The 18,011-nt window shown below is 39.3% G+C and overlaps 1 protein-coding gene across 1 annotated transcript in view; it reads right to left on the bottom strand.

The window, feature by feature from the left end:
• The window catches only part of DNAH11 (dynein axonemal heavy chain 11), a 308,187-nt gene that overhangs the window by 114,277 nt on the left and 175,899 nt on the right, over positions 1-18,011 (bottom strand). Inside the window, 1 exon segment of the mRNA XM_057304208.1 lies at positions 4,247-4,408. Within this exon segment, the coding sequence (XP_057160191.1) occupies positions 4,247-4,408 (162 nt within the window).

Raw genomic sequence — 18,011 nt, 5'->3', positions numbered from 1 at the left:
GTCTCTAATTTTAGATGCTAATTTCCAAGGCTGAAGGCAAGATCAAATCCAGCATAAGCCAGCAATCTTCAAGAAGAGTTTCCAGTCACTGAAAAGGTAGCCTCACTGGTTCTCTGACACAACATTCAAACAAAGAAGCAATTGAGGGCTGCGAGGGCGAGGAGGTGAAAGGCAACCCAGCTATGCCTCCCAGAGCCAGGAGGACAAGGCCGATGTCATAGCTGGTTCTGGTGACTCCAGGAAAGCCACAAAGCTAGGATTTGGAGAGAGTGATGCCTCCGTTGGATTGACGTCGACTTTGGGCTTAACAGCAAGTCCAGGGCAGCTATAATAAGTGACCCTACTTTCAAGACAGAGGGGATTCCTGAAGTTCATCTAACTGTGAAAACTCTGGAAAGCGGCATTCTACCACTTTTTGCAATTCTGCTCTTAATTGGATTAATATGCACAGAGAAAGAAATGCAGGACGAACGGTGTAGTAGCGGGCATGCACGGGAGAGGCAGGCTGAAGAACAGGGAAGGGTGTTAACAACCACACACGCCTTTCCTCATCTGTCTAAATATAGGCTTAAGCCAGTTAGAGATGAAGGCAGATTCGGGATACATTTGATTGCATTTGCTTCTGTCCTGATCTTTTAAAATGACTTCAGTACTCCTCGGGAGGCGATTTTCCCCGAATCTGCAGAATTCCTACCATACAAGGCTTTCTACTTTTAAAATTCATATTGAACAATCCTCATTTGTAGTTCAGAGAAAAAACTGTGCTCAAAGTCAGTAAGAAAAACACTGCCAATATATCTATCACTAACAAAGTGTTTACTACGACTCATGCTGTCCCTATACCATTTTAAAAAGGAACCTAGAGAATCTTTAAAGAGATCAGTCTTTACCAACAGCAGAAAAGTAACTTTCCTCTTTGAGGGGATGTTTTTCATAACTGGATTGGCAAATGCTAGCAAAATATGCCATTCATCTGTTACCAGACCTTGCGACAAGTTCTGGATTGAAGAGGTGGAGGCATGCGGAAATTAATGAATTTTACTGAAAAAGCTGATGATACTGAACTTACGGAATTATTCAGTTGTATCGCATCCAAAGGATAGAGAGTTTTAACTTGTCAGGTGGCCAGTATGCTCGGAAAGGGTGGGTCCTCCACCTGGCTCGGATCTCGAGGAGAATGGAGACACCTCCCAAAGCAAACCTCACTCCTCAGAGAGCTCACCTTTTCATTTCCATTCAGTAACTTCTGCTTTCCTCAGGCCCAGCCCTCCAGTGTGTCTATTATTCACAGTGAGTCAAAAACCAACAACACTACCTATCTTTTAACACCTGTTTCTCCTGCCTTTTCCCCTGCTTGTTCCTATCTGGGACCCAGGCATTTCTCGGGAAGGGCTCCTCCCAGTTACCTCCTCAAAGCAGGGTACAATGCTGGTCCCGGGGATACCCAGGGCGCTTTTCCTTCTCCCCCTCCTCACACCACATGCCTCCATCTGCACTTCCAAACCTGAGGAGTGAGGAGTGTATGTTGACGCAAAGCCTTCACATAAATACCTGGTAATACTTAAGGGTCAGACTATTTCGGTCATCTGCCAGCTGTCACTTAGTTCAGTACCAGGTAGCAGAAAAGCAGCACAAACCTTTTCTTAAACGCAGGGAGCCCACACCCCTGGGTGCTAAGCGCATCCTGCTAGAAGATGATATGTCAACACACACAAAACTGCTTGCCTTTCATGAATCCTTTCTCGGTGGCTGAAGGGGGTCACCTTGGATAACTACCCAACACTCAGCAAATAAGGTCAATAACTAAGAAGTGCCTAAATTATGCAGATCCCGTTCAGTCCTCACGATGACAATTCAAACTAAGAAAATGATCGAATTAGTGCCCATTCAAAAAATTTCAAAGCTATTTTTGACCTCGGCAGAAAACGCACCACGCATTTTTAGAAGAAGATAGACACGTTGCACTCTGAATGCTAATTACTGCTCGTGAGCAGCAAATTGGGAAGGTGGGCAAGTTAAATAAGCACACCGCACTGAAATGAAATCATCTGGCTGAGCTGTTTGCAGGCATCATTCGGCTCAACAGAAATGGTTCAGCACTTTGAAAATTCCTATTTGACAATCAGCAGCCTATAGGAGGCGTCGCGATACCACAAGACAGAGCTTAGCACCTGCCAGGAGGCCTGTGGACTTAAAATGATGCAAGTCCTGCCTCATCCAGCAGATGTCAATGGTCACTGACGAATCAAAGCTCCTTCAGCTTAACTGCTTTTCAAGTGGCACCTAACTTTGCAAGACGAAGTCTGCATCAGAGAAGCAAAGGCACGAAACTTAAAAAAGCACAGAGCCAAGCACGACGTGAAACCATGCTACCAGGTTTGGGTTCCTCCCATTTGAGAAATTAATATTAAGACATGAAGTGCACTGGTTTATAGCAAGCCTGTGTGCTCAAATGAACTATATAAAACAGAATTATGAAAGATACATGCTGATTCTCTAATAAATTGGTATTTTGAACCCTTCTTATAATCATGAGCAGACAAAGCAAGGCCCTATATAATTCCAGTAATTCAGTGACCCTAGCAAGAGCTGGAGAGATGTGTGGTTTACCAACTGTCACTATCGTTTGTCATATTTAATGCATTTTCAGATTTTAAAGTGTAAGATATTTCCAGCAGACTTTATCTAATGCTAGTGTTAGTCCCCATTTAAATAGGGCTCCTTTGGCTCTGCAGGAAAACACAGTGAACGGTGAAAGCAGGGGCTCAGACAGTGTCTAACATTCCACTTACCCACTCATGAGAACAAATTTACATGGATTTCTCCAAACATAAGAAGTGCTATGCAGGGCCTCCTAACCAGGGGGAAAAGGTGAAAATCACTTAAGAAAATCCAATTATAATTCATATTATTCATTCTTTAGCCAGAAAACCAGTTGCCGTTATTGTTTTAAAGGTCCAGGTAAGTGCATTCAATGTTGAGTACAGAGACAGGCAAAAGAAAACGTTTCTGGATGTGGAAAAAACATCCAGAAACAGAAGAGCTCATTCTTTTTTTCCATTTCTTTACAGAAATGTTTTAAGTGTGTGAGAAAAGGAGAGGGGAAGTAGAAGTATTTGAACGTCATAAAGCTTTTATTATATACGTGCTTTAGATGCCATGAGACAGGTCAGCATCTAAGGAGATTAATGGACATTTCAGAAAAGACAAACCATATGACAATAAAACTATCCATGAAAATAAGAAATAAGCCATAAAGCTAGTTGCATACCAAGAATTAGGTAAGTATGTAAACATGCACAGATTTCTAACCATCCGACCACCAAGAGATACAATATTCAACAAAATGTGAAAGGATTCTTTGGAGAAGTGACAGTTATGCTCTTGGGACCAAAGGAGGCCAGAGGGGATTGTCTCTGTTTACAAGAGACAATCTTTTACACTTTCAAATGGAAGCAGATACAGCCCCGATTCTATTTTTGGCTCCGAGAATCACTTTCCATGTCTGACCTACACTAGCCTTATCCCTCAGTAGACTCAGAAGACAAACCTCCCTGGGCAATGTTCACAACTACCGCCTTTCCAAGCTATCTAGTCATGGAGGTGCGAGATACCAATAAAACTTCATTTCTTTTTCCAAGGTGGGAAGTGTACTGGAAGTGCTTTTTTAAACCTCATGCAACCATTTTAAAATGTAATTGGCTCTGCAAATTTCATTATGGTCAAATGACAAATCCGATTTATAAAACGTGAACCATAAAACAAAGTAGCAGATATATTACTTGACTTAGTGACTGCTGAACTCATGGGGTTGATTTTTCACCATCTATACTGTAATGAGAAAAATCACAATTAATTGCCTTACGCAGTTAAGATCAAGCATTGCATGACTATGGGTAGCACTTTTTTGTTTGCGGATTTAAAGGATTCATATTCAGCAAACCCTACTATGATTCAAGGAAGTAACGATCCTAGCTTTCTGGTGAGTCAGTCTACACAACAAGCTCGTGTGCTGTATGTGCTCATGTGTGCACAGACATCTCAACCTGGTCCAAAGAGATCAACCACCATATTCCATAGAATGTAAATAAACAAAGATGATCTTACCTCTAATAAAAGTGATTAACTTTTCTATAGGAGATGTATTTTGGAAGTTACATCTTTATTGAAGACTTTTGGTCAGAGTGAGTGAGTATGCGTGTGAGTGTGTGGGAGACAGAGAAATTCAGAGGCTGACACAGCATACCTCAATTCCCTTGGTTTCTTCAATGAACCTCCTGCTGACTGAGACCAGAGCCTCCTGCGGCCACGCACGAAACCAGTCAATAGCCGTGCAGTTAACTATGGCTGGGAACTTCCGAGCTCTTCCTCTCAGCGTGTGACCAACGGGAGAGAAACACAGAATGATCTGTGGAGACATGGGGGCAGGGCAGAAAGGGGAGGGTGATGAGTGAGCCAAGAATTACATTGCAATCCTAGACAATGAAAGCAAGGAGCGCAGCCACCCATGACATGAACCTGTCCTAAAGCACTACAGAGGAGAAAGCAACGTTAACTTCCTTGCTCACCAAAGGATAAACCTGCCCCAGGTGGCTGCCCCACGAACATTCAGAAACACTGCTGTGTACTCTCCTTAAAACTGTTCCCTCTCCTTTTAAACATTTTTGATCATCATTAATAGTGAGAAATGTATTCTTTTCTATTACACAAGGAACAGTCTAACAATTCTGTAATTCATCAGGTTCAGTAAAACTTTGTAATTTACTTAAGAACGATTTGTATCATATTGAATGTTTACTTTGTTTTCATTTAAAATAAATCCACTTGCATTCTTCACCTTTTTAAAGGAATAAAACATTCAGTTTAGACATGCTCCTGGTGAGAAAATTTTAAGTTTCTGGTTTAAGTCTGAAGTTCTGTGTATTTGATGATTTAAGAGTTAATTTACATCTGACTGTGTTTCCATACTCTCTGTAGTGACACAGGGATTCGAGCTGGCAGGAGTGTCTGAGCCTGGCTGTGGCAGGGTCCACAAGCTGAGTGAGGGGAGGAGGAAGGAGCGAGGTGGGTCAGAGTGTCCCTTCCGGGCATCTCTGAGTGTCACACGGCTCTCAGATGAGACACCCTATGTGAAGTGCTAGCACAAAGGAGGTGTGAAGGAAGGACTTCCTTTCACCCTCTCCCTTCTCTCCTAGGTTCCTGTGACTTGAGGGCACTGGGGGTAACAGTGATGCCAGCTGGGCTAAGGTCTGAGAACGCTGACCGTCCTGGTCTCCTCTTCTCTAGTAATGGCATGGACTTGTAGAACACAAGGCTTGGAACTCTCTCAACTCAGTCTCTAACCCTTTGAGATCAGGCAACCAATGGAATCATTTTTCAAAAGGTATGACATTTTTTCTAAGAACTTTTAAAAAATTCACATCCTAAAAATCTCCAGCATGTAGGAAGCCATATAGTATCTTATTTAACATGTGTCTTCGCTATGTTTATTTTACATGACTCTTCAAAAACTTGAGACAAATCCTACTATTTAAAATGTTTAACAATACATAAGCTGACCGATCATGTATTCATTATATGTGAGAGTCTAGTTACAAATTGAATAATTGCTCTAATAGTGCATGTACTGGGTTAGTGAACTTCAGTTACAATGCAGAATTTTCACTTCCATCACAGGTCTTAGTTTTCTCCCACCAGCCTTCCTTTCTCCCTGTACTTAAATATTTCTTTCTGTCCTAGAAGTTCGATTTCCACACCCCATTTATCTTTCATTCCTGGCAATTTTAGAAGCTTCATTTATAAATAATTATAGCCAAGGCAAAGGAAAAAAAAAAAAGCATCCTTTGAGATCTTAAATATTTCCATCACTTCTCCACTTACTGCATTTCCCTTCTTGTTACTGGCACACTACCAGGTCCTAAGAAATTGTTAGAAAACAAAGTATTCCAACCATGTGTGTTTAAGCCTCAAGGAAAAATACTGTGAGTTAATATAATGATATGACTTCATTATTTATTGAAAGATAATACAGATTCTTCATTGAAAGAATTATTTTTCTTTTCTACAATTTTACAGCTTAAGACATATTTCCCTATGTTATTTATTATGGCTTAAATAAGGATCCTCATAATGCCAGCTACATTTTACATGGAGGGCGGTTGGCAGGACATCAATGATTCTCGAAGGATTATTAGATGCTGATTAGAAAAGCAAATTCTTGGACCCAATCTAGACCTAAGGAATCAGAAACCCTGGATGGGGCTTGGCAATCTGTTTTCAACAAGCCCTCCAGGTGACTCTGACACCTGCCGCTATAACCTTCTAGTTTAAAATTTTCTATGGGAATATTTAAATGAAACACTTAACATTTTCAGTGCTTCTGCAGTTGGTGAAACACTCATAGAATGTAAATCTCTTTCTATATAGAGAGTGAAAATGAAAAATTTAGAGGATATTAAATAAATTAGATAATCATGAATAAACTAAATTCTATCATCTAAAACAGACCTTGGGAACTAACTTACAGAAAGATGCTTGGTTATTAGTACTTCCTAAGAAAAAGGCCAGTATTACACCAAACTTGAGTTGCACAATTATTGACCCAATGCTTTACTCAGTATTTTCTAGTTTTGCCAGAAATCTAGCACAGAATTTCTCCTGCCATCCAGCTTTCCTTGATAGTGGTCCTATGTGAGATTTTTCTGAGAGCCCATGCTAATGTCTGGGAATTGGTGGTCATTCTGTTCTTTTCTAAAATGGTCTCCACATTTATTAATTATGAGCATGGAATGGAATGTCAACTCTGACTCCTGTTCACAGACGATGTGAGAACAGGTATGTTTCTTAATTGTACTGCACTGCCCTCATCTCCAAAAAAGGGAGAGATCACAGTCACCTCCCAGGGTTGCCAGGAAAACATACTGATATATATCAAAGCCCTCCTCACAGTTGTTGAAGCATGAAAAGTGCTCCATCATTCTATGCCGCATTCTTAAAGGAAAAAAAAGTTTCCACAACTTTACAGGTAAATAAACTCGAGTTGTTGCCTCAACGAATGTTACTGGGGGAAAAATCACCCTGGATAATTTTCCTATTATATTTCTCTTAGTTTCATGAGATTAACACAGCAGAGGATTTTTAAGTAATAAAAACACAAGAGATTTTAAAAGGATGTTAGGCCATCAGGGAAATTCAAATCAAAACCACAATGACGTACCACCTCACACCAGTCAGGATGGCAAAAATTAACAATGTAAGAAACAACAAATGTTGGCGAGGGTGTGGAGAAAGGGGAACCCTCTTACACTGCTGGTGGGAATGCAAGCTGGTGCAGCCACTCTGGAAAACAGTATGGAGGTTCCTCAAGAAGTTAAAAATAGCGCTACCCTACAACCCAGCAATTGCACTACTGGGTATTTATCCCAAAGATACAGATGCAGTGAAAAGAAGGGGCACCTGCACCCCAATGTTCATATCAGCAATGTCCACAATAGCCAAACCGTGGAAGGAGCCGAGATGCCCTTCAACAGATGAATGGATAAAGAAGATGTGGTTCATATATACAATGGGATATTACTTACCCATCAGAAAGGATGAATACCCACCATTTGCATTGACACAGATGGAACTGGAGGGGATTATGCTAAGTAAAATAACTCAGAGAAAGGCAATTATCACATGGTTTCACTCATATGTGGAACATAAAGAATAGCATGGAGGACATTAGGAGAAGGAAGGGAAAAATAAAGGGGGGGGGAATCAGAGAGGAAGATGAACCATGAGAGACTATGGAAAACAATCCGAGGGTTTTAGAGGGGAGGGGGTTGGAGGGATGGGTTAGCCCGGTGATGGGTATTAAGGAGGGCACGTGTGGCAATGAGCACTGGGTGTTACACACAAACAATGAAGCATGGAACATCAAAAACTAATGAAGTACTGTTTGGTGACTAACATAATTTAAAAAATAAAAACAAAAGGGGTATTAGGTCACCTATCATTTACTTTTCTAGTTTTACTGATGTATAACTGACAAAATTCTAAGCTATTTAAAGTGCACAATGTGACAATTTTATACACCTAGACATTGTAAAAGGATTCCCCCATTGAGTCAATTAACACATCCATCAACCCATATGTTTATTCTTTGTTGTCATTGTTCCTGAGAACATTTAAATTCTACTCTCCTAGTAAATTCCAGTTACACAATATGGTGCTTTCAACTGTAGTCACCACACTACACGTTAGGTTCTTAGGTCTTACTCGTCTTGTAACTGAAAATATATGCCCTTTTCCCAATCGCTGCCTATTTCCCCTACCTCCTGGCAGTATTCCGCATGTAAGTGATACCATGTAGTAGTTCTCTTTCTCTGCCTGGCTAATTTCGCTTCATATAATGCCCTCGAGATTCATTCCATGCTGTTCCAAATAAAAGGATTTCCTTCTTTTTTAAGGCCAAAAATATTCCTTTCTATTTGTGTCCAGGTGTGTGTATGCACATGTGTGTATCTCACATATTCTTATTCCCTTTGTCCATTGACCTACGCTTACATTGTTTCTATACCTTGGCTGCTGTGAATAATGCTGTTATGAATATAGGAGTGCAGGCACCTCTTTTGTCTCCCTTAGCTGTATCACCAGAAGCGGGATCGCTGGATCATAGGGAACTACAATTATTAATTTCTTACGGAATCTCCCTGCTGTTTTCCAGAGTGCCTGTACCAGTTGACATTCCTGTCAACAGTGTACAGGGCTCCTTTTTCTCCACATACTCACAAGGATTTGTTATTTCTCATTTTTGATGATAGCCATTCTAATAGGTGTGAGGTGAAAAATACCAAAAGCATCTTTCACAGAGCTAGAACAAACAGTCCTAAAATTTATAGGGAACCACAAAAGACCGCAAATAGCCAAAGCAATCTTGAAAAAGAAAAGCAAAGCTGGAGGCATCACTATTCCAGACTTCAAGTTATATTACAAAGCTGTAATGATCAAAACAGTATGGTACTAAAAAAAAGTCACACAGATCAATGGAACAGAGTAGAAAATTCAGAAATGAATCCACAATTATATGGTCAGTTAATCTTTGACAAAACAGGAAAGAATATCCAATGGGAAAAAGACAGTCTCTTCCACAAACAGTGTTGGGAAAACTGGACAGCCACATGCAAAAGAGTGAAACCAGACCACTTTCTCACACCATACACAACAGTAAGTTCAAAACAGATTAAAAACCTAAATGTGAGACCTGAAACCATAAAAATCCTATAAGAAAACACAGGCAGTAACTTCTTTGACACTGGCTGTAGCAACTTCTTTCTAGATATGTCTCCTGAGGCAAGGGGAAGAAAAACAAAAATAAACTACTGGGACTTCATCAAAATAAAAAGCTTCTGCACAGCAAAGGAAACAACAAAACTAAAAAAAAAAGGTGGGGGGGAGCAAGCTATGAATTGAGAGAAGATATCTTCAAATGATATATCCAATAAAGGGTTAGTATCCAAAATATATAAAGAACTGATAAAGCTCAGCACCCAAAAAAGAAATAATCCAATTAAAAATGGGCAGAAAACATGAACGGACATTTTCCCAAGGACATCCGAATGGCCAACAGACACATGAAAAGATACACAACATCACTCATCACCACGGAAATACAAATCAAAACTATAATGAGATACCACCTCACACCTGTCAGAATGGCTAAAACAAACTGACAGTTACCCAAGGGGAGGTGGGTGGGGGCATGGGTTAAATGGGTGATGGGGATTAAGACGCGCACTTGTTATGACAAGCACCAGGTGATGTATGGAAGCACTAAATCACTATATTGTACACTGGAAACTTATTACACTGGATGGTAACTGGGATTTAAATAAAAACTTCAAAAAACAGAAAACAATAAAAGCTATGAGGTATTATTGTGGTTTGATTTGCATCTCGCTGATGATGAGTGATGCTGAATACCTTTTCACATACCTGTTGGCTATTTGTATATTTTCTTTGAAAAAAAAATGAGTATTCACGTCTTTTGCCCATTTTTCAATTGGGTTACTTGGTTTTTTGCTATTGAGCTTTATGGAGTCCTTGAACATTCTGGATATTAACTCCCTACTGAATGTGTGGTTGGCAAATATCTTTTCCCATTCATTAGGTTGCCTTTTCATTTTGCTGATGGTTTCCTCCACTGAACAGAAGCTTTTTAGCTGGATACAGTCCTACTTTTTATTATTGGTTTTGTTGCCTTTGCTTTTGGGGTCAAATCCAAAAAATCATCACCAACACCTCCTGTGAAGGAACTTACCCTCTATGTTTTCTTCTTGGAGTTAGAGATTGTCTTACATTCAAGTCTTCAATCCATTTGGGTTGATTTTTGTTATGGTTTAAGACAGGGGTCCAGTTTCATTCTTTTGCATGTGGCCAGCCAATTTTCCCAACACCATTTACTCAAAAAACTATCCTTTTCTCATTGCATAGTTTTGGCTTCTTTGTCAAAAATTAATTAACCATGTCAGTATGAGCTTACTTCTGGGCTCTCTATTTTGCCCAACTGTGATGTATGTGTCTGTTTTTATGCCCATACCACACTGTTTTGATTACTGTAGCTTCATAAGGTAGTTCAAAATCAGGAAGTATGGTACCTTCAGCTTTGTTCTTTCTCTAGACTGCTTTAGCTGTTTGGGCTCTTTTTTGGTTCCACACAAATTTTAGGATTTTTATATTTCTGCAAAAAAATACTACAGGCATTTTGATGAAGATGTATTGAATCTGTAGATCATTTTTGGTAATATTGATACTTTAACAATGTTAATTGTTCCAATCCCCAAGCAAAGAATATTTTTCAATTTGTTTTCAATTTCTCTATCGTCTTAGGTTTTAGTGTAGAGATCTTTCATCTCCTTAAATTTGTTCCTATTTTATTTTTTTAATTCCACTGTAAATGACATTGTCTTAAATTTCTCTGATAGTTCATTATTAGTGTATTGAGACACAACCAATTTTTTGTGTCTATTTTGTATCCTGCAACATTACTGATGTCGTTTATTAGTCCTAACAGGTTTTTTTTGGGTTAAGTCTTGAGAGTTTTCTATAAGAAGATCATGTCGTCTACAAATAGAGACACCTTTTTTCTTTTCTGATTTGGATGCCTCTATTTCTTTTTCTTACCTAACTGTTCTGATTGAGACTTCCAGTACTATGACAAGTAAAAGTGATGACAGTAGGTATCCTTGCCTTGTTCCAGACCTTAGAGGAAAACTTTCAGTTTTTCACTGTTCAGTATGATGTTAGCTGTGTGCTTGTCATATATGGCCTTTATTATGTTGAAGTATGTTCCCTATATTCTCAGTTTGTTGATTTTTATCATAAATGAATGTTCTATTTTTTCAAATGCTTTTTCTACATCTATTGAGATCAACATATGATTTTTATCCTTCATTTTGTTAATATGGTATATCATGTGATTGATTTGTGGAGGTCAAACCATCCCTGCATCCCTGGAATAAACCCCATTTCATCATGGGGTATGACTCTTTTAAGGTACTATTAAATTCAGTTTGTTCCTATTTTGTTAAGGATTTTCCTACCTTTCTATCAGGGATATTGGCCTGTAATTTCTTTTTTGGTGACATCCTTGTCTGCTCTGGTATCAGTGTAAGGCTGGCCTTGTAAAATAGGTGTTTCCACCTCTTCAATTGTTTGGAAGAATTTGAGGAGGATTAGAATTCATTCTAATTTAAATATTTGATAGAATTCACCAGTGGGAGACGTCTGGTGCTGAATAACTTACCTGTGAAATAACTTCTCTCTAGTACGAGCTGCATGTAAATACCCATTTTCTATCTTAGGGGCCATGGGTTAATGTATGAAGTACTCCAAGAGAAACTGCAGAGGCCAGGGATGCTTAACCAGCACTTCTCATTTCTAATGGAAACCCACAATGCAAAGACGGCTACCTGAGCTCTTAGCTGACTTCTTCCATCAGCATAAATGTTTGATTAGTTAGCATCATGAATCTGATTTTTTACTGATGAAATGAGGAGTGTTCAAGGTATCTGAGAAAAATGGAAGCCTTATAGTTCCACCTGCACTGCTATATGAACCGAAGAGGAAAATCTAGATATTGGAAGCATCCCAACAATTATACCCTTTGGCTTTTTAGACTTTGATTTTGACCAGTGCTGTGGTAAACAGCTTACAGAAAAATTGTTTTTATGTGATTGCAGTGAGAACATCAGCTGAATCCTACCATGAGAACATTGCTACAGCTGCCCCAAAGGATCCTTCCAGTAAGAGCCATTCAGTTTTCTAAAAGAACAAAGCTAAGACTGAAGTAAGCTTATATAGCTGGTTTTGAAGCTTTAAGACCCGTTTTAAGTATACACAAACTCTGTATACCCGAGTTCAGTTTGAGACTTCCTCTCCCTGAAACATACCTGAGTTGGGATACTGGGGGACAAGAGCTCCCCCATCCCAGAACAGGTGCCTGCAAGTACTGAAGGTCACGGAAATATACATGACCTCCCAAATAGTCCCTGACAACCGCAAATGACCAAATTGGCTTAAGTTAGTTCCCAGCAGTGGACTGAAAGAAAAGTCTGCTAAGAAAATAAAGTTAAAAATGCCTCAGACAGCTGTGCTCTTTTCTAAAAGCAAATTCTCACAAGTAAGAAGCAAACCCTGAAATCACCATCTCTGTACTTCCTACAGCTCTAACATTTGGACGTCAGAATCTTTCTTTTGGAATCCATACCATAGAATTTTCTATCCTTTTTTCCCCCCAACACAGGTGTTAGGACTCATTTGCAATAACCCATTTTTCATTGTGCTTTGTAATACATTTCAATTTCTTTTGGATAAGATTCCATCGTAAGTACATATTTATTTGTATATCACTAACAGGACTCAGTCCATTTCCTCTTGTAATGGAAATTTGAATTGCTACCGTCACTCTGTATTTTTGTCCAGTTGATATATTCTCAGATGGAAGTAACCCTCCCACATATTTACTTCAGAAGCTTCTATCCATGACTTAGGCTTGCATTTATCCTCAAAAGTCTAAGTATTTTTCAAGAGTGGTAAGATCTGAATCATACTGAGAGAATCCTCTTAGGAATGGCAGTTTAGCAGACAAACTCTTCCCTTGTTTGTCTGTTTTAATATCATTTTATCATCCTTATATTTCCCCTTATCAACCACCATCCAATAACCTGTTAATTTCAATTATTTTCATGAACTCCACCAGCATCTTCAACATATACACCTTCAATACATTTTTATATTTTCTTTTAGGTAACACAATGAAACAATTCACACTTTTTACTTACGAATATTGGCCAGAACCAATTTTACATTGGAGAGTTTTTGTTTGTTTTTTTTTGAGGGGGCGCAGAGGCAGATGGAGGGAGAGAATTTTAAGCAGGCTCCACGCCCAGTGCGGATTCGATCTCACAACCCTGAGATCGTGACCTGAGCTGAAATCAAGTATTGGATGCTTAACCAACTGAGCCACCCAGGCGCCCCTACACTGGGGAGTATTATTTCTTTTTTTAAAAACAAAACTCTTCAATTCATAAAAAAATTGTATGTGGAATCCCAAAAGAGAGCAAGAAGAAAATCCATTCCTGGGGAGTAAAGACAGTAGAAGTTATATTCCCCACTGCGTATTCCCTGCTATATACTCCTACCTACAGGAGGAGTGTATCACCTCCTCTTAGCTGCCCTGCTTGATACCTGGGACTGAACTACCCACACACTCCTTTCCAGGCCAGGCTGCAGCTCCATACACTTGCTTTGTTTTTATTTTTTCAAACAATCAATCGGTGCATAATGATCTACTGATTAGGCCCATATCTAAACAATGTCATGCAAGTTTTGGGCTTGTGCTCTGCGCTGCTCTGCTAGTAGTCGGCACTTCTCTGGTGCTGGGTGGTAACTCCACACGCATGTGCACTTGCAAGCACAAACCCCATACTGTGCGGGCAAAGCCCATATCCAAATGTGAGCAGAATGGGAAAAACACAAACCATGCTTTTCCAAATGCAAAGTTTATTCAATTTAAATGGATAAATCCTTTAGTCTTGGATTAAGCCCTTCGCTTCCAGTGTTAAAGATTTCTCTTATAAAATATGGGAGATGATCTCTATGAGAATAGACATCTTGGAGATACTTCCCAATCCTTTCTCCCCCTCAATGAAACCTTTCTTGTCCCATCTTTGGTTACCCTATATACCCCTCACCTCTCATACACAGAGGTGTAATTGTACACTCAGTCTGTGCAACTTGGAGGTTCGGGCTTGTCTTTCCAGCAACGAGGTGGGCAGGTGTCGGCTCTTGCTCACTATCCTATGCCCAGGGACCAGCACTTCCCAGGCACTCAGCAAATACTTGCACGACTCAGCAGATAGATCAAGGAGTCAACAGATGGCAACGTGAACTATTCTTCTGAGCAAGATGAAATTCTGATATGTGCATCCTAATTTGTTTTGAACCAGCCCTTGGACCTCTTCTCTTTTCACAGGTCATGACTTCCTCATCTAACCCCATGGGTGGTGGTCAGAGATGGCTTTAAACTCCATCTCTAGTCCCACCCTCTTCTCCAGACTCCAACGGCTATGTTCAGCTATATCCTGTTCACCTCTATTTGAATATATCAAGGGCATCTGAAGTTAACTTTAGGTAGAACTTTTTATTTACCCTCATCCACCAAACTAATACAAGGCACACCTCCTCCCATGTTCCCTATTTCAATAAATGGTATGTCCTTTATCCTGTTGACTCAGGCCAAAGTCACTGAAATCATCCTTGACTCTTTTCTTTGACCCTACCTCCAAAAAAAAAAATGTTTTGCTGTTTTATGAAATTTCAAGAACAGTGAACCTCAGATACAAAATACAAGGTCACACCTTTCATATCTCTCTGACGTTCCTTCCATTCCTGTTATGTAAATACTACCAAAAAATGCAAGGGCAGGAGCTAGGGTACTGTATTCAGAAAGGTGTGGTCCTGATCAGAAAAACACTGGTGGCAGGGCAGAGACTGACAGGGCCTGGGATCAGCACCGGGCAAGCCATCCATGAGCATGGGTGCTATTTTCCATCAACTCAAGTGTCAGAATGAGGGGCGGGATGGATAGAAGACAGCACTCCTCAATGATAAAGTCATCCTGGGTGGTCATCCACATGAAGGAAAGGAAGTTGGGTGCATTGTCTGCTAACTCATGAAGATCTGAGATTAGACTTGACCATCATGCAAGGGTAAGGTTTTGCAACATCTGATTTTCTATGCGACAGGTTAAGTATTTGAGCTTTTTATACAAGATCACAGACTTATCATGAAGGTTATGTGTGTCAGTACTAAGTCTTGTGGTTTACGCCATGAGCTCCTGTGTTAATCTGCTGCCTCAATGGGAGTGTTGCTCAACAGCCCTGCTCAGACTGTCAGGCTCCCTAGATGAGCTGCAGAGCGAGGCAGGAGCCCATCACCTACACTGGCTATTGCCAAACCCCACATATGAATTGCTGTCTATTCTATCCAAGAAGGAAGAAGGAGGAGAAGGGAGAGGGAGAAAGAACAAAAACCGGAAGGATAAGGAAAACTCAACTGCGGCGTGAGGGACAATACGATGAAACCAAGAAAAATTTAAAAAGCATCCAGGAGACTTAAAGGAAGGTAATTGCACTGAGGTATCTAAGAACCTGAAAAAGAAAACTTGCTTCATACTCTCAAAAGGCTAGAAGAGCATTATAAAAACCCCATAATAAGAGAACAGGCCAAAATTAAAAAAAAAAAAAAAAAAAAAAGAACAACCAACCAAAAAACAAAAACAAAAAAACCAAGGGGATTTATGAAAGGACATACATGATAAAATACAACACTTCTTCCTAAAAATATTAAAAATATCTTAAGCCTACAGTTAATCCAATATAATGATAGAAAGCTTAATGATGGAAAGCTAAAAGCATTCCCATTAAAATAAAAAATAAGACAAAGATGCTACTATCATCACCTAAAAATTTTAAATGGTATGCAAAAATTATGGCTATTATAATACATGGAAAAGAGGTAATTATTAGAAAGGAGGAGCAACAATTCAAAGGTTATGTAACGACCTACTCAGCAAACTCTAAGGTACAAAATACGAAACCTACTAGAGTGTCCAATGGACAGGCTGGTAAGACAAACAAGCATCTATCCATCCCTCCTTCCCTCCATCTACCGGCACTCTGACATGCCCCTCATGATCTGGCAAGAGCAAAAAATAATATAAAATGATGAGTAAGAACTTAAGAAATGCATAAAATATATGAAGATAGCTAGCTGCTTTACTGAGGGTCAGTGAAGACATTGTGACCAAATGACAAGCTGTGCCACATTCCTGGAGAGGAACGTCTATTATAAAGGTATTTATTCCTCTCACATTCACTAACAAATTTTAAGCAATTCTCATAAATTCCCAACAAGATGAGTGGAGCTTCACAAAGTGATTCTAAAGTTCATATGGAATAAAAAAGGCTAAGGACATTCATAGAAAGAGATTATTCACAAGTCACACTGTCGAGAAACAAAACTTAAACGTTATTAATAGAACGGTACAGAAACGTTCGATATTGTAGATGTATCCATCACACTCAATTTAGTCTATACATTCTCACAGGATTTTTAAAAATATTTTTTTATTGTGAGAGAGAGTGGGAGAGAGCCCATGTGCAAGTGTGAGCAGAGGAGTCGGGCAGAGGGAGAGGGAGAGAGAGTCTCAAGCAGGCTCCACACTCAGCTCGGAGCCCAACATGGGGCTCGATCTCACGACCCTGAGATCATGACCTGAGCCAAAATCAAGACGCTTAAGCAACTGAGCCACCCAGGTGCCCCTCACAGGATTCTTTTTAATGTTAAGCTGATTCCATAGTTCTTTGAGTAAAGGTACAAATAGCTAAGTAAATGTAGAAAAGGAAGAAGATATTATTCTACCAGATTCCAGAATATGCTACAAATTTACAATAAGCAAAGCTGTGTGGTATTCATGCAGGCTGAGATGAAGAATTCTATAGAAGAGTCAAAAAATAGAATACCATATATTTAGACATTTAGTGTATGATTATGAGACAGGTAGCATTTCAAATCAGTCGTGAAATATTATATAATAAATGGCATTTGGAGAATCTAGGAGTCGGGGAGAGTAGAAAAGCCACCTTGTACTATACACAACAATCCATAGCTTAGCATTCAAAGCAGTTTAAGTTAATTTAAATAGAATTCAGAATAATATTTTCATAACCATGAAGTATGGAAACACTTCCTAAAAAAGAAAAGCCTTAACCCATAAAATCCATGTAAGAAAAATTAGGTATTTTTTGATAATATAAATATAAAAGAGAAGTCACTGTTAGCAAAGTTAGGACTGTGATGAACTTTGACAAACACTGGCAACATGTAAAATGGACAAGAACATTATGGACATGGGAATATTATCCAGATATAGAAAGAGTTCTTATAAATCAAAGAAAACTGTAACAAACCAGTAGGAAATTTGGTAAAGGGCATACATGAATAAAGGTGTTCTACAAGTAGATAACTAGAATAAAGTACATGTGAGTGAAATATTTCACTCCATACACCAAATTCTTGGAACCATTTCATTTTTTTTGCCCTGTGGGAGGCTTCCAACAAAAAAGGCACAGAGGAATGTAAAAAAAATTGTGACAGATGTGGAAAAACACTTCAGCTTGGAATATGTACTTTGCATGCATTTATATACATAGAGAAACCTGGAAGGAAATATACCAGTAGGTTTTCAGTAGTTACCTCCAGGCAATACAATTAAAGCCTATTTTTCCCCCTCATATGGTTCTGTATTTTTAAATTCTCTACAATGAACACATACATCTTATATCATCAGAAGGGACACTTTCATTCTCTAAAAATACAGAATCACATGGCTATGTATGTGTATACACACACACACACACACACACACTCACATACACACATCCTTCAGTAGATACATAACAAGACAG

Source organism: Ursus arctos, unplaced genomic scaffold (assembly GCF_023065955.2).
Source record: "Ursus arctos isolate Adak ecotype North America unplaced genomic scaffold, UrsArc2.0 scaffold_3, whole genome shotgun sequence".
Taxonomy (NCBI): domain Eukaryota; kingdom Metazoa; phylum Chordata; class Mammalia; order Carnivora; family Ursidae; genus Ursus; species Ursus arctos.
Note: the sequence above shows the minus strand (reverse complement) of the source record. Positions and strands in the feature narration are given on the sequence as shown.